Genomic DNA, 17,667 nt, shown 5'->3' with positions numbered 1-17,667 from the left:
TCCTGATATTTATTAGGTGTGTTATGGTAATCTTCATTCCACCCTCCTGTCCACAGTCTTTTTGGAGGGGTGTTTCCTAGATGCAGTGACACCTCCGGACCCAGTCCTGGCCCAGAGCCCATTGTGTCAGGTGCTGTACAATTTCATTATTATTAGGTGTCTTATGGTAGCACCGAGGAGCCCCAGGCATGGCTCAGGACCCCATCGCGGTATGCACTGCAGAGACCTGAGAACAAGAGAGATTGAGAAGGCTGTGGGGGGTGTAGTTTAGAATGGAGACCTCCTCGGAGAGAGGCTGGAGATGGTAGATTGGGGGCTGCTCTTCACTCTGGCTCCTAACGCAAGAGCTGCAAGGCTGCATGTTTAAAGCTGACGACTAGATCGTTACACAAGGCACCACTGGCCTGCGGAACTCACTGCCTCATGATTAGTGTAATCACTGAAGCCAAGATCTGGGCAGGATTCAAACTCAAGGGATGGATATTGGTGCAGGGAATGGGCCTATCCAGACTGATCTGAAAGAGGTGCTTTGGAAGGGAGCTAAACCCGCACGCTTCAGGATATTGTCCAGTCTCTACCTAACCCAGGCCAGGAAGCAACTTCCCCTCCGGGCAGGTTATCCCTTCATTGCCCAGTAGGGGGGGTGTCTTGCACCTTTGTCTGACACAGCCGAGACTGGCTGCTGATCAAGATGGGATACCGGGGTAGATGGGCCCCTGGTCTGATCCGGTCCAGCAGTTCCTATGGGCCAGATAATAGAGGCCCCCTTGCCAGACAGAGGCTGGAGGCTCTGAGGCTCAGAGAGGCAGCCATGATCTCGAATGACATGGGGGGTTGGGGAAAATGGGCACAGCAGGAAGCTGGGCTGATGATTCACTAGGAGGCACTCTCCCCTCGTGGTCAGTGCTGACCCCAATGCCCCAGCGCAGTGCTAGGGGGCACTGTGATGCAGGGAACATGGGTTTGTAGGGGTCACTCTCTAACTCAAGCCTGCGTCCATGACACAGCTGGTGATCAGCTTTGTGAAATGTACATGGGGATACTTGGAAATCCTGGTCTCAAAGCCTTGTCATTAAAGGTAGGAGACCCAGAAGCTGGTTCCACCAGACAGGAGACAGAAACCTCTCTCCCGGGCTGAACTTTGGGTATCTTACAAGGAGGGTGTATTTGCAGCAGGGCCGCCCAGAGGATTCAGGGGGCCTGGGGCCCCACCGCGAAATTCCCGAAGACCCGGCACTTCGGCGGCGGGTCCCAGGGCGGAAGGACCCCCAGCCGCCGAATGGCCGATGACGACCCGGAATGGAAGATGCTCCGGGGCCCTGGGCCCTGTGAGAGTTTTCCACTCGCTCTGGGTGCCCTGAAGGATCCTGCTCCAGGGCCCGCGAAAAACTCTCGTGGGGGCCCCTGCGGGGCCCTGGGCAAATTGCCCCTCTTTCTCCCCCCCTGGGCGGCCCTGATTTGCAGGGACTTCAGGAGGAAATTAACAGGAAGAGATGAACAGTGCGAGGGGAGAGGGGGCTGTTTTACAGGGGAAACAACATGGGAGGAGACAAGTTGCCCCCAGGCTCGATATTACAATAGGAGGGGCTCAGTCATCCTGGTTGGAAAACATGGGGAGAAGGACTTTGGGGGGGGGAGCAGGACTTATTAGGCAAGAGAGCATCTCTTAGGCATGGGTAGACTCTAGTATGTGTGTTAGGACTTGATTTTCTAGGTACCCTGGGATCCCTGCATCGATTCCTCTGTTTCAGCTCACTGCCATTCGAATCTCTGGTTGATGGACGGCTCTACCGCCAAAGCTCCGTGCTGGGCACTACGCGGTGCCGTGGGAGCGGGGACCCCGCCAGCGGCGGCTCTGGGAGTTCTGCGAGCACAGGGGGACGCTCGGAGGGCGTCCAACAGGGGTTGGAGCACATCTACCTCGAGCTTGCACGAGGGACAGTGGAATCAGGGGGGCTGCCCCGCCCCCGGCAGACACTGACGAGGTATTTTCAGGTACCCCCGCGGATCAGCACAGGGAGAGGGGAAGGAAAGGGAATCCCTGACTACCCTTTACCTCTGCCCAGCACCTGCCTTCACGCTGCAGGCGTGAGAGCTTTCTCCTATGCAGCTGGGCCAGCTGCCACCTAGACCCCCCTCCACCCTGCTTCAGATCTCAGGCTAGGCTTGCCAGGATACAGGCTGGGACCCCCCCACTTGTCCCTCCCTCCTGCCTCTCCCAGGCCAGCACTCTGACCACTAGGCCACCCTGCCTCTCTGTTAAGTCCGCACCCACTGGAGACAGCTGCATTGTGGGGGGCCCAGTTATGGGAAGGGCCTGCTCCTCTGGCGGCACAGAGGGCCTATGGGACAGCTCAGCTATTTTGCAGGGCATGGAGGGGGGCATTTTCACAGCCTCCAATCCCTCCCCATCCCATCCTCCCAGCCCCCGGTATTTTCGGAGGGGTGACACCCCCTCACCCAGCCCCCTGCACACGGGAGGGGGCTCACCACAGCATCCAGACTGCATGGACCCCGGGGCTGAGGGAAGGAGAACTGACCCCACTGGGGGGGATCTAGCACATTATACGGATGTAGCTACTGCCTCCCATATTGCAGGGGCGGGGGGTTAAGGTTCACTCATCCCCACCCCCCACCCCCAGCATCCAGCCCCCAGGTCCTCTGCTGTGCACGGCCACCCCACCCCCGCTGCAGTGCTGGTAATGAGGGGGGAGGGGAGAGGGAGGCGGATGTTGCAGCTGCTGCCAATCCAGTGGGGGAGGGGCAAGTTGGGGGTACAGTGGGGTGGGGGAGGTGATACTGGGGGGGTGCAGTGGCGCTGGTTGTGGGGTGATACTGACATTGTGGCTGCCTCTATTCTAGCGGGGGTACAGTGGGGGGGGGGTTAGTGGGGGTTCCAGTGAGGTGGAGGTGCAGTGGGGTGGGGAGTGCAGTGGGGGGGGTAGTGGGAGTTGCAGTGGAGGATTGCAGGGGTGGGGGTTAGTGGAGGGTTGCAGTGCGGTGGGGTGCAGTGGGGTGGGGCGGTTAGTGGAGTGGGTCAGTTAGTGGAGGGTTGCCGTGGGGTGAGGGAGGGGTGATACTGATGTCACAGCTACCTCATTCTTGAAGGGGTTGGGGCGCTGTGAAGACCGGGGTGGTCGCAGTGGGGTGCTGGGGCTACAGTGGGATGAGGGTGGGGTGCCATGGAGTGGGGCAGGGGTGATACTGACATCACAGCTACTTCCACTCTTGCAAGGCTTAGGGGCATTGCAATGGGGTTGGGGTCACTGTGGGGTGCAGAAACGGGGAAGGGATGATATTGACGTCACAGCTGCCAACGCTCTTGCAAGGGGTTGGGGGTGCTGTGGGGTGGGGCCAGGCGCAGTGGGGCGGGAAGGGGTGATACTGACATCACAGCTGCCGCCGCTCTTGCAGGGGTTGGGGGTGCTGTTGCAAAGGGTTGAGGGGCGGGGAAGGGTGATACTGATGTCACAGCTGCTGCCACTCTTGCAGGGGTTGGGGGTGCTGTGGGGTGGGGCCAGGGGTCACAGTGGGGCGGGGAAGGGGTGATACTGATGTCACAGCTGCTGCGGCTCTTGCAGGGGTTGGGGGTGCTGTGGGGTGGGGCCAGGGGCACAGTGGGGCGGGGAAGGGGTGATACTGACATCACAGCTGCCGCCGCTCTTGCACCGGTTGAGGGTGCTGTGGGGTGGGGCCAGGGGCGCAGTGGGGATGGGGAAGGGGTGATACTGACATCACAGCTGCCGCCGCTCTTGCAGGGGTTGGGGGGTGCTGTGGGGTGGGGCCAGGGGCACTATGGGGGCGGGAAGGGGTGATACTGACGTCACAGCTGCCGCCGCTCTTGCAGGGGTTGGGGGGTGCTGTGGGGTGGGGCCAGGGGGCGCAGTGGGGGGCGGGGAAGGGGTGATACTGACATCACAGCTGCCGCCGCTCTTGCAGGGGTTGCTGTCGCACTCGTTGGTCTCCGTCTCGCAGCCGGTGCCCGTGAAGCCGGCCCGGCAGCTGCAGGTGTAGCTGCCCTGGCCCGTGTTGGTGCAGGTGGCGCCGTTCTGGCAGGGCCGGTGGTTGGTGCAGTAGTTGAGGTCCTGGTTGCAGAAGAGGCCGCCCCAGCCCTCCCGGCAGTTGCACTGCCAGGGCTGGCTGCAGGTGCCGTGCAGGCAGCCCGGGTAGCGGACGCACTCGTCGCACAGGCGCCCCTGCCAGCCGATCCGGCACTTGCATTCTCCGGGCCGCTCGCAGTAGCCGTGCCCCTCGCTGCAGCCCGGCAGGCAGATGGCTGGAGAGTTGAACAGAGGGGAGAGAGGGAGGGGTCGGGGGGGGGGAGAGGGAGGGATAGAGGCGGAGGGGAGCAGGGTTCGCTGTACAGGTTTAATGTCTTTAACTACAAGTGGCACCTGCCACCATCCCACCTGCCTCAAAGGGCCCCACGGGGCTGATTTTAGCATGGATGGGGGGGTCCTGTCTCCATCCGCTCCCCCAACCCATTGTTCCCTGGGACAAAAGGAGGGGGCTGGGAAGAGGAGGCAGCCCTGACCCACTCCCTGATTCAGCCTCCCCCCACTTTCCCCATAGAGCTGGGTGTGGGGGCGGCTAAGCAGGAAGCAGAGTGGGGAGGGAGTTCGGGGGCAAGGCAGCTTAGCAGGGGATGGGGGGGCCATTTCCGGGAGGGTGGGGGCCTTTCGAGGATGATCAGGGCAGGATGGGGGCAGCTAAGCCAGGGGGCAGGCACTCATGGCGGGCACGGGGAGGGGGCGCTGGCCACTTGGGGAGGGTGATCTCCATGCCTGACAGGGCCGGCGAGGGGAAGGCGAGGGCAAGGCGTGTGAGGTGGGGGTGGAACAAGGTGGAACTGGAGGGGGAGCGAGGTGTCCTGGGGGGCGTGAGGAGAACGAGGTGTGTCGGGGGCATGAGGGTAGTGTGGCGTGTTGGGGACAAGGTGTGAGAGGAGCAAGGTGCGTGAAGGGGCGAGGGTAGTGTGGCGTGTGAGGGGCGCATGAGGGGCGGGGAGCAAGGTGTGTGAGGGTGGGAGTGAGGGGCGGGGAGTGAGTTGTGTGAGGGGATGTGAGTGGGTGAGGCTTGTGAGCAGGGGTGTGAGGGGCGGGAGCAAGTTGTGGGGAGCGTGAGGGGGCAAGGCATGTGAGCAGGGGCGTGAGGGGGCAGGGAAGCGAGTTGTGTGAGGGGATGTGAGTGGGTGAGGCGTGTGAGGGGGAGTGAGGAAGCAGGGGAGCGAGTTATGGGGATAGCGTGAGGGGGCAAGGCGTGTGAGGAGGCGTGAGGGGCGGGGAGTGAGTTGTGTGAGGGGGACGTGAGTGGGTGAGGGGGGAGTGAGGAAGCAGGGGAGCGAGCTGTGGGGGGAGCGTGAGGGGGGCAAGGCGTGTGAGGAGAGGCGTGAGGGGGCGGGGGAGTGAGTGGTGTGAGGGGACGTGAGTGGGTGAGGGGAGTGAGGAAGCAGGGGAGCGAGCTGGGGGAGCGTGAGGGGGGCAAGGCGTGTGAGGAGGGGCGTGAGGGGGCAGGGGAGTGAGTTGTGTGAGGGGGATGTGAGGGGGGCATCAGGGAAATGAGGCGCATTGGAGGGCCTGGAGGGAGCTGGGTGCAGCAGGAGGACCGAGGTGCAGCAGGGGGCATGAGGAGCGCATGTGGAAGGGCAGGGTGAAAGGTGTGTGAGGGGGCCGTGAGGGGGCATGAAGGGAGCGTGGCATGTGGGGGCACGGCACGTGGTGGGGGCGTGAGGGAGCATGGCGGGGGCCTGAGCGGCGTGGCGCGTGGTGGGGGCACTAGGGGAGTGCAGTGCATGGGGGGGGCACTGCCCATGGGGCAGCGCGAGGGGGCGCAGCGCGTGGGGGGGCATGAGGGGAGTGCAGTGTAGGGGGGGTGCGGAGTGTGGCATGTGGAGGCACTAGGGGAGTGCAGTGCGTGGTGGGGGCACAGCGCGTGAGGCAGCGTGAGGGGACGCGTCGCGTGGGGGGGCCGTGGGGGAGTACTGCCAGGAGTAAGGCCCTTAGCTGTGCTTGCTCAGTACTTCTCATGCCCCAACAAGGCTGCTGGACAGACTCCTGTGGGACTGGCTGCTCCACACATGTCCACGGCCTCCCTGCCTCCGTGTACCCGTCTCTCCAAACGTTGCTTCTGCTCTGCCCCTCCACTGCCCCAGCCCAGATCCTGCCCTGCTCCAGCCTTGTTCCCATCCTGCCCCAGCCTCAGAACCAGCCCTGCTCCTGCCTTTCCTGACTCCTGGCAATCCAGGTCTGACCCTCGGCTCTGACTACTGACTCGGACTCGGTCTCAGCCCTTGGCTCTGGCATTCAGACTCCGACCACTAGGCCTGATGGCCTACCACCCATTCCGCTGACCGTTTGAGCGGCCCAAAGCAAACAGAGGGAAACTAGGCTGACAAGAGGTCCAGGCCAGTGGCTCATATGGATCCTTCCCCGGCCAACGTTCCCCTGCTGGAGACATGCGGTGCCCTGCAGACCCCACACTTCAGGCCCAGGTCGCTGCCCTACGGGCACAAGCAGGCAGCACCGCTCCCAACTCTGCCCCTTGGTCCGTGTGAGCCAAAGATTTCCCTGCCTTATAAGCCTTATGGTGTTCGGGGAACATTTTGGGGTGGGGGTGGGGGAGACCAATACTGGCTCCTATTTCTTCTGTGCAGTTGTTCCCCACTGACCAATGCAGGGTGAGGCTGAGTATCAAGACTTCATTCAAGTCGTGGCTGTGATCTTCAATGACCTTAGTCACGAGCGTACAGCTGAGGCCGCCCTTCGGCTGTCGCGGCAGGGACGTCGGCCTGTCGCTAAATATGCCACGGCGTCCCGCCGCTTGGTAGCGGCTACTGAATGGAATGAGGCCACGCAGAATTACCAAAAGGGCGACATCAAAGACGAGCTGGCATGAGTGGACTCCCTGCCCACTCCGGACACCTTGACTGACCTCAGTATCCAGATTGATAACCGCCTGATGGAACGCCACCAAGAGAAAATGTCAGTCCTGGCATCTCCAGCCCAACCTTGGGCACCTTCCCATGAGCCTGACCAAATCCAGCCCCATCTCACCAACAAAGAGAAAAGGCGACGTCGGGCATCGGGGCTATGCCTATACTGTAGAAGAGCAGGTCACTATATGTCAGACTGCCCTCCTAAGCTCCAATCTGCACCCTGGTCAGAGAAGGCCAAACCCCAGCATCCGATGGGGGGTCCAGGCTGGGGTGGCACTCCCTGCCTCTCATCGGTAACCAGCACCAGTTCCTGTCTGCTGGTACCTTGGCCATGACTGAATGGGTCCTGACACATCTCAGTTTCTGAAAATCTGACATCCCTCCATTTCCGAGGCCCACCTGGAGGTATTGGTGGATTCAGGTGCCTCAGGTAACTTCATGGATCAGGACCGTTGCATGAGTATATCACATCCCCCCCTCAACCCAAGGACGCTTCAGACTTATTGAAGCCCATCGACGACTCACTCCTCTCATCGGGCCTGGTTCCGCACCAGACCGAACTCCCTGGAAGTTGTGACTCACCAAGAGACCCTTCAGTTTGAACTTATCCAAGCACCACACTTTCCAGTAGTTCTCAGCATGCCCTGGCTCACTACCTATGGCCCATGCGTTTGTTGTAGGGCAGGCAGGATACAGTTCTGCTCCCCACCTTGCCAACAATTCTGTCTCCTGCAATGTGACCATAAACTGGGAGCCCTTCATGGCTCAGCCTGCCTTCCTCGAAATTCCAAGTCTGAACAGGAAGTCTCATTAACAAATACGGTCCAGTGCACTGCCCCCACGTTACCGCTTAAATACAAGGATTTTGCTGATGAGTTCAACAAAAAGAACATGGACACTCTGCCACCTGATTGCAGCTATGACTGTCCCATCAATCTCCAGCCTGGAGCAGAAGTCCCTTTTGGCTGCATCTACTCCCTTTCGGAGCTAGAACTTCAGGCTCTCCACAACTGCCTCCAGAAAAAAAAAAATCTTAAAAAGGGGTTAATCCGTCCTTCCACGTCTCCAGCTGGGGCTCCAATTTTCTTTGTAAAGAAAAAAAAGACAGATCGCTAAGGGTCTGTATTGACTATTGGGCATTAAACAGAGTCACAATTCAAGAAGTGGGTATTCACCCACGAAAGCTCATGCTGCAAAACGTCTGTTAGTCTATAAGGTGCCACAGGATTCTTTACTGCTAATTCAAAAATAGATACCCTGACCCTACCATTAATGAGCTTTTTGAAAGACTCCACTCCGCAAAGGTTTTTACTTAGCTGGAGCTTCACACAGCCTATAACTTGGTCCAGATTAGTGAGAGTTGAGTGGAAGACTGCCTTCCGTACATGGTGTGGACACTTTGAGTACAGGGTCATGCCGTTTAGCCTTTGCAATGCCCCAGCAGCATTCCAGCACTTCATAAATGATATCTTCAGGGATGTGTTAAACCGCTATGCAGTCGTCGTCTTCTCTTCGTGTCCATGCCACAAACGAGATCTTTTTCCAGAACTGTGCACAAGTGATGGTTCTTTCCATCACTGCAGGGAGGTCCTCCTTTGTACAGGTCTCTCAAGAGAGTTGGCAAACAAGCAGGTGCTCCGTGGTCTGCTCCTCACTGCACTTGCATATATTCGTGTCATTAGAGTAGCCCCATTTAATCATATTAGTCTTTGATCCACCAGTTTGCGTACACAAGTGGTTCAGGCATCACCACGCTGAATGGTCTGTATCAGCCCCTCTAGGAAGACCCTCCGAGGGTTCCAAATCTATTTCAGGACGTATTCTTTCATTCCATAACCTCAGTCATGCCTTACCAAACTGTTAGGGGGAGGGATAGCTCAGTGGTTTGAGCACTGGCCTGCTAAACCCAGGGTTGTGAGTTCAATCCTTGAGGGGGCCACTTAGGGATCTGGGACAAAATCAGTACTTGGTCCTGCTAGTGAAGGCAGGGGGCTGGACTCGATGACCTTTCAGGGTACCTTCCAGCTCTATGAGATAGGTATCCAAAGGCACAATGCTGGTTATAAAAACTCTTTCACAATTGCAGGCATTTGATTACTTTTGTGTGACCATATAATGGATGCCTTGGATCTTCCATCCACCATGATCTTTTCCTCTGGCTTGCTACCTTCCTCCTGAGATCAGGTGGTGCCATGCCAGCCAGAAAGTACAGGCTGTCCTTTGGTGTTGGCTTTAGACATCCTGTTATTCCATGACAATTGTTTAGAACAGAGTCTAATGTCTTCGCATGGATGTTTCGCTCCCACACTGGACATGCATACTTTGCTATGAAGTAGCACAAGATAATAGCATTAGTTGGCAAACCCATTTTGAGGTGACCAACTTTCAGAGGATGTTGTTACGGGTGCTAACTTTCCCTTTCATCTTATCTATATGTGCTTTGAAGGAAAAAGCGTCCGGTCCAATGTCACCCCCAGGTAGACAGGGTGTGGATGATTAACCTGTTGGATTCCATCCTAAGTGATGTTTCGTTGTCACTTGGCTTCTTAGTGGCGTAGGTGAAAGGCCATCACCTGTGTATTGGTCAGTTGGCACGAAGCTGGTTCTTACTGTAATAAATTGAGAGGTTTTTCAGTGCACATGTTAGTTGATTCTTGAAAGCGGCAAAGTCCTTCTGTGACATGATCCATAGATCATTGGTGTATATAAAGCTCCTCTTATTGTTGTGTATGGGCTGGTCATTGGTCTATATGTTGAAGAGGGTTGGTGCTAGTACATTGCCCTGTGGGAGGCCATTTCATTGTTGTGTCCAGCAGCTCCGTTTCTGCATAAAAACATCTATTCTCCAGAAGAGATCGGATGAGCTGCGTTCAGTTGTAGTCGTGTCATTTTGTAGACTTTGGCAAGCAAGTTTTGGTGGTTGACTGTGCTATGTAATCATGTATCTGGAGAACATCCTCATCTTTTCTACCACTCAGGCTCATGATCAGCAAGTCTGCAGCATCCTAGGACTTCACCACAGCACCATCTATACACGAAGCCTGAAAAATGCAAGTTTGACCAGGATACAATATCTCCCCGAAGGGATTAACCATGGACCCACACAAGGCGGTGGCCATTGCCAACGGGGTCACACCAAAGGATACCTGTGGGGTCCAACGGTTCCTAGGCTTCAGTAACTTCTACCAGTGGTTCATTGAGGGATTTTCCAGCCTAGTTACTCCTCTGACTGCCCTTCAGCCAAAAGGAGCCCAGCTCACCAGAGTCTTCGGAAGCCCAAACCACCTTTGATCAACTAAAAGAGTAGTTCACCACAGCACTCATCTTGGTTCACCCAGATCCTGCTAAACCATTCACGGTGAAGGCTGATGCAGCCAATTTCGCCCTGGGTGCAGTACTGTCCCAACTGGTGGGTCCTGACAGTTGACTTCACCCATGTGCCGATTACTTTTGCAAGCTAGCCCTAGCAGAGAAGAATTATGATATCTGGGATAAGGAACTCTTAGCTATCAAGGCAACCTTTGAGGAATGGCAACACCTGCTAGAGGGGGCCAGGTTCTCTGTCCAAGTGCTCACAGATCACAAGAACCTAGAATATCTTCCAACAGCCAGACACCTCAACCAACAACAGATCCACTGGTCCCTCTTCTTCACCTGGTTTAACTTCATTGTCACCTACCACCCAGGAGCAACAAATGGGAAGGCCGAGAACCTGCAAAGGGATGAGAAAACTCCCTTTATGATTCTAAAGGCATCGAACTTCAATGAAGCCTAATGGAGTCCATTTGTACCTTGTCAATGACCCCTTTGCTGCTCAGATCCTCCAGACTCTGGAGAACACTGACCCCTCCACCAGCCCCCAGGTTCAGGTTCCAAGATATGGTAGAGCAGTGTTTCCCAAACTTGGGGCTCCGTTTGTTTAGGGAACGCCCCTGGCGGGCGGGGCTGGTTTGTTTGCCTGCCGCGTCCGCAGGTCCGGCCAATCGCGAATCCCACTGGTCGCAGTTTGCTGCTCCAGGCCAATGGGAGCTGCTGGAAGCGGCGGCCAGCACATCCCTCGCTCTGTGCCACTTCCAGCAGCTCCCATTGGTCTGGAGCAGCGAACCACGGCCAGTGGGAGCTGTGATCGGCCGGACCTGCAGATGCAGCAGGTAAACAAACCGGCCTGGCCCGCCAGGGGCTTTCCCTAAACAAGTGGTGCCCCAAATTTGGGAAACACTGTGGTAGAGGACCCCAAGGACCATAGCTATGTCTGGAAACAGCGTGACATGACACACCCTTTGCAGGACACTTCGGCCATCTCAAAACCTGGAGCCTAATCACAAGGAGTTTCTGGTGCCCAGGCTTACGCACCTCAAACAGGAGCTACCTAAGATCCTGTGCCCAGATCGAGTGCCCATGCTAAAGACTTGGCCTTTTCCGGCCCATGCCCATTCCACCTCAACCATAGGCTACCGTTTCCATTGGCTTTATTGTGGAGCTGCTGCCTTCCCAGGGACATACAATGATTTTAGTCGTGGTCGACCTCAACCAAAAGGGCACACTTCGCCCCCGGCCGCGCCATCCCCCTGCCTCTGCCTGGAATACATTTTTCAGTTCCGTGGATGGCCATCAAGCATTGTGTCGGACCGTAGTTCCCAGTTCATTTCCCAGTTCTGGCGAGAGTTTCTAAAACTTCTGGAGATTGAGCCTCTCCTCTCAACTGCCTACCCATCCACACACTAATGGACAAACGGAGCAGATCAACCAGATTTTTTCACCAATACCTGCTCTGCATCTTGAACGATCATCATGACAACTCCCATGTGCTAAGTTTGCTTACAATAATGCCACACATGCCTCTACTCAGCAAAGCCCGTATTTTGCCAACTATGGTTTTCACTCTCTGCTTTCTTCTGGATGTCCCCACGAACTCTCCAGTACCAGCAATCAGAGATCTAGCTACCCATCTCCACCAGGTACACCAGGAACTCAAAGAGCACTTGCAAGGAAGCATATAAATGTCATTTTGATTGGGACCATGCAGCTGTCCCCAACCTTTCCATAGGAGACGAAGTCTGGCTGTCCACCCACAATCTTAAATCTGCTCACGCCGCAGCCAAACTGGACCACCAATATCTGGACCCTTTAAAGACTGAGGCATGACTCAACCCAGTAACATTCAGATTACATGACCCAAGTCCCTGAAGATCCACCTTGTATTTCATATCTCCCCTCTGAAGCCATACACGGAGAACCTGTTCCCACATCACTTCAGCCCTTGGCCTCGCCTTGCCCCCATAACAGTCCAAGGGCATAAGGCACGTGTAGTTTGTCAAATTCTTGACTCCCCACTAGTCAGAGGGCAGCTCCGATAGTTGGTGGACCCGGAGGGTAATGGCCCAGATGAGCAGTCCCAGGAACTGGCAAATCACATCCATGCCCCAGATCTATTGTGGGCATTTCACAGAGACCACCCCAAGAAACCAGCCCTGGTGGTACCTTGAGGGCACCCTGGATGGAGGTGGTACTGCCAGGAGTAAGCCCTCAGCTGTACCTGCTCTGTACTTCTGATGCCCTAACGAGTCAGCTAGGTCGCCGAACAGACCACCCTGCCTGATTGGCTGAGGAAATCAGCAGTCCGGTTCTTAAACCTAGCAGCAGCAGCTCCTTGCTGGCTGCTCAACATACATGCCCATGGCCTCTCTGCCTCCGTGTGCTCCTCTCTCCAAGCCCTGCTCCTCCACCGCTCCAGCCCAGATCCTGCCCTGCCTCCAGTCTTGTTCCCATCCTGTTCCAGCTCTGCTCCTGCCTTCCCTGACTCCTGGTAAGCCATTTCCGACCCTCGGCTCCGACTCCAACTCTGTCTTGACCCTTGGCTCTGGCATTTGGACTTCAACCACTAGGCCTGACTGCCTACAACCTGGTCCGCTGACAGCATGAGGGGAATGAGGTGTGTTGCGGGTGGCGTGAAGGGAGTGATGTGTCTCAGGGGAGCAAGGTGTGTCGTGGGGCATAAGGTTTCAGAGGTGGGGATGGAGTGAGGTGTAGGCATGGCGGGGGAGTGAGGTGCATTGCGGGGCGAGGGGAACGAGGCAATCGGGGTGGAGCGAGGTGTGTTTGTGGGGTCCTGAGGGGAAGGTGGTGTGTCAAGGGGCCTGAGGGAAGCGAGGTGCAATGGGAGGCCTGGGGGTGGAGTCAGGTGAGGGCCTGAAGGGAGAGAGGTGCATCAGGGGGAGGGGCTGAGGGAAGCAAGATATGATTGGGGGGGACAGGGAGGGGAGGGAGGTGGGGGCCTGAGGAGAGTAAGGTGCATTGGGGAGCGAGGTGCATTTGGGGGGCATGAGGTGGAAATGAGGTGTTTGGGGGGGAAGGGTGGAGCGAGGTGTATTCAGGACCGGGAGGCCAGGTGTATTCGGGGTGAGATGACTTTTATTGGGGGTAGATAGTTGAACGAGATGTACTGGGGGACTGGGCGAAGGCCCGTTCCGTGCGAGGGAGCGAGCTATCATTGCGACAGGGTGTGGGTTAAGGTATATTGGGGTGAGGTGGATTGGAGGGAACAAGGTGTGTGTGGATACACACATCCAGGCAGACACATTACACACCTATGTCTGACCCTCCTCTCACTACTGCACCAAGGGCGAGCGGGGGTCGTGTGGGGTCTCTGCCGAAAGCCAAGAACTAGCTGACCATCGTGGTTCTTGCAGGATGTTTATACAGGAAATAGTTTAAGAGACGGAAAATGTCGAGTAGCATGTTCCAAAATCGCTGGAAATGGGGCACGGCACCTGCGGCAGGGCAGGTCGCAGCCACCTCAAATCATGAGTGCGAACGATCAGCATCTTTCGACCCAGCCCAGCGTTTTCAGTCTGGACCAGACGCAGGCCTGAGCCTCGACAAAGACAAAAGAACCCTGAGAAAAGACTCTGACCAGGGGACTCTCGGGGCTGAGCTGAAGTTCACTAAATGCCTTGGTTATGAGAAGAGACCGAAAGTCTGGGACTGTATAAGAGAAAGATAGAGCACAGGATGGCATCCATTACAGAAGCAGCAACACTCTGCCAGCATGAGCCTCTCTTGCAAAATGGATCCCAGCTCTCTGGCCGGACCATTGGGTGAGAGACTGGAGGGAACTTGGTGATAAATATAGACTCTAAATTGGGTTTTATATTTTTCTTTTATCTGTAACCGGAGGTTCTTGGAGACGCGTGGTCCCCGATCTGTATTCCGCATCTGGGTGCCTATGGGCTCCACACTCATGGCCGGTGCAACCTATTAGGCGACCTAGGTGGTCGCCTAGGGCGCTAGGATTTGGGGGGTGGCATTTTCTTCAGCGGCGACCGGATCTTCAGCCGCCCCTGTTGCCGCCGGCATTTAGGCGGAGGGAGCTGGGGCAGAGGAGTGCAGGGAGGGCCGCCTGCAGCAAGTAAGGGGGAGGGGGCGGCATGCAGGGGAACCGCTCCCTGTCCCAGCTCACCCCTGCCCTGCCTCCTCTCCGAGCACGCCGTGGCTGTTTCACTTCTCCCGCCTCCCAGGCTTGCGGCGCCAGTCAGCTTAGGCGCCACAAGCCTGGGAGGCGGGAGAAGTGAAGCAGCAACAGCGTGCTCGGGGAGGAGGCGGAGCAGGGGTGAGCTGGGGCAGGCAGCTGTCGCACGGCTCCCCGGGCCGGAGGGGAGCTGCCATGGTGGGGGTTGTGCCGGAGCTGCCGCAGGGGGGGCACCTCAGGGCGGAGGAGGGGAGCTGCCGGGGGGTGTGCCTCAGGGCTGGGGGGGGGGGGCAGGGAGCTGCCGCAGGGCTCGGGGACGGGGGAGGGCGCAAGGTGGAAGTTTCGCCTACGGTGCGAAACATCCTTGCACCAGCCCTGTCCACACTCCTGAAACTGGAGATTTGTTCCAAGCAGGGTCCACACCGGTGCAGTTGCTCGTCTTGCTCCAATCCGAGGGTATAAAGGACAGTGCTGACTGACGTCCCTCCAGTTCATCCCTCACTGCAAATCAGACGAGATCCACTGCAGAGGGGAAGTGGAATACAGACACGGACCACATTCTTGGACAACCTCTACTTACAGGTAAGTAGCCTCCATTTCTTCTCTGAGTGCTGGTCCCAATGTGTATTCCACACTTGGGTAATTAGTGAGCAGTACTCAGACAGGAAGAGGGTGCAAAGATGCAGTTGGGCCCGATGTTTGTAACGCCCCTGTCCCACCAGCTACATCTGAAGCCTCGAAGTGGTGATGCTGAATTTGCCTCATCTGAGGAAAGGCGATGTGCCAACTGATAGTGAAGGAGGATGCAGCCAGAAATCCATTTAGTCTCTGAGCAGACGTTTGTCCCCGTGTTCGTTCTGCTACAACAACAAACATCCAAAGCGGTTTTCTAACTGGTGGCGTTGTTCCCTGCAGGTGGAATGCCAAAGCTCATCTGACATCGAGAGTGGAGTCTCCCATCTTCCTTGGAAGCATGAGGTTTAGGAAAGAAAATTGGTGAGCGAGCAGGTTGATTCACTTGGAACTCACGCTAGGGATGAATTTCACATGGAAGCGAAGGGAAACCCTCTCCTTATGAGATACGGAATATGGCGGGTCTGCCGTAAGAGCTCCTAGTTTGCTCACCCATCTGGGACAGCGACTCAGAAGGTGACCTTCATGGAGAGGAAGGACATGGAACAAGTGGCCAGTGGTTCATAACCAGCGGGAAGGCTCTAAGGAGTCCTCTTGGGAATCTGACTGTTGTTTGGTGATTAAAAATAGAATAGCAGGTGAATGGAAGGTGCTAATTGCTGCAGGTGGACTCACAGCGAGCAGGAGGAGAGGCCCGACATCTTGAGATGAAGGATATAGTCAAGAAGAGCAGGAAAAACCACCAACCCAGAGGTCAAATGGTTTCATTGCATCAAGGTGAAGAAATGTCTCCATTTAGCCAGACCGCATTTTCTAGTGGACTCTTTTCTGGTTCAGTTAAGAATAGATTAGACGTTTTCCAAACATGAATGTTCTAGGTCTGATGCCCAGGCCGTAAGGTGGAAGGGGTCGGGGTTGCGGGGCATCTGGCTGTGCCGTTCCCCTGGGTCAGCAGGTTGGGGAAGGGTTGGATGCTGATGGGATGACGTGCCACCATTTGCAGAAGGAAGCTGTCTGGGGTCCATGGTATGCAATGAGAACAACTCGAGTTTTGTCGTGATGAATCACTCTCAGTGCCAGTGGTAGTAGCGGGAGGGGAGGAAAGGCATGTCTCAGGTGGGAGAAGGGTGTTGCTCTTGCATCCCTTGCCCATAGCAGTCCTGGAGCGATATAGGGAAAATTCCCTGTTTGTCTGGGATGCCCACAGGTCCCAGGATGGCATTTTCCACTGGGTGAATCTCTCATTCAGGCTGGAATTGTGTAAGTCCCATTCACAGTCTGTGGAGATGTATCTGCTGAGATTGCCCTCCAAAGAATTCTGTGCCCCTGGTAGGTATGTTACCAAGAGCATTGTGCAGCTCCTGACGTACCAGTTCCATTAGTTGATGGCCTCTGCACACAGAAGAAGGGATCTTGCTCCACCTTGTTCGTTTATGTAGGAGACAGTCGTCATGTTGTCTGACGTTATTTGGACACGACTTGATTGAATCAGTGGGAGGAATGGATGGCAGGCTAGGCAGACTGCTCTCAGCTATAGCCGACTGATATGCACTCTGGCTTCTCAAGGGGTCCATGTGCCCTGTGCGGGGTGATTGCCCATGTGCGCTCCCCATCGGGTGTGAACGCAACAAAAGGGACTCCCTCGCGCACTGGCTCTGGGTTTGTCCACCAGACCAGAGAAGCCTCGAGCTTGGCTAGAACTTTAGGCTAAGAAGTTTAGACTTGAAATTAAAGGCAGGCGTCTAGGCATCAGAGCAGTGAAGTTCTGGAACAGCCTCCAACTTGTTACAAGACTGAGCTTGATAAGTTCACGGAGGGGGTGGTATGAAGAGATTGCCTACAATGGCAGATGGCCCTGTCCCGACTGCTATTAGCAAATATCCCTAATGGCTAGAGATGGGACACTAGCTGGAGAGGGCTCTGAGTTACTACAATGAATTCTTTCCCAGGTGTCTGGCTGATGGCTCTTGCCCACACGTTCAGGGTCTAACTGATCCCCATATCTGGGGTCGGGAAGGAATTTTCCCCCAGGTCAGATTGGCAGAGACCCTGGGGGGTTTTCCGCCTTCCTCTGCAGCATGGGGCACGTGTCACTTGCTGGTTTGAACTAGAGTAAGTGGTGGGCTCTCCGTAACTTGAAGTCTTTACATCAAGATTTGAGGACTTCAGTAACTCAGCCAGAGGTTATGGGTCAATTACAGGAGTGGGTGGGTGAGGTTCTGTGGCCTGTGAGGTGCACGAGGTTAGCCTAGATGACCATGATGGTTCCTTCTGGCCTTAAAGTCTATGAACACTATGACAACTGTTACCCTGATGTTCATGTTGTCAGAGCAGAGAGAGGACTGCAGAGAACAAGTGGAGCCTGGCAAACGGCATGACCCAAGTACACGAGGCCATGTGGCCCAATAGGGAAAGACAGCCTTTGACTGCGGTTCATGGTTTGAGCCTGACTTTTCTTATTAAGTTGAGTTTCTCACCATTGGGAGGTAGGCCCTTGGTGAGATCCAAACTAGAGTAGCCCCCATCAAGTCTATCGTCCTTGTGGGAGGTGAAGTAGACTTTTCTTTGTTTACGTAGACTCCCAGGGATGCCAGGTGAGTAAGAATATGATTGGTAACTGACCTCCTGACTG

The 17,667-nt window shown here is 56.1% G+C and overlaps 1 protein-coding gene across 7 annotated transcripts in view; it reads right to left on the bottom strand.

The window, feature by feature from the left end:
- DLL3 (delta like canonical Notch ligand 3) overlaps positions 1-17,667 on the bottom strand; it is a 282,646-nt gene that overhangs the window by 223,338 nt on the left and 41,641 nt on the right. For all 7 annotated transcript variants that reach the window (XR_005590652.1, XM_039510864.1, XM_039510863.1 and 4 more), the window contains exon 5: positions 3,915-4,276. Coding sequence is in view for 6 of the 7 variants with exons in the window: in XM_039510864.1 (XP_039366798.1) it covers positions 3,915-4,276 (362 nt within the window). In the remaining variant the exon portion in view is untranslated. The remainder of the gene's footprint in view (positions 1-3,914; positions 4,277-17,667) is intronic.

This window comes from Mauremys reevesii, linkage group 22 (genome assembly GCF_016161935.1).
Source record: "Mauremys reevesii isolate NIE-2019 linkage group 22, ASM1616193v1, whole genome shotgun sequence".
NCBI classification, from domain to species: Eukaryota; Metazoa; Chordata; order Testudines; family Geoemydidae; genus Mauremys; species Mauremys reevesii.
Note: the sequence above shows the minus strand (reverse complement) of the source record. Positions and strands in the feature narration are given on the sequence as shown.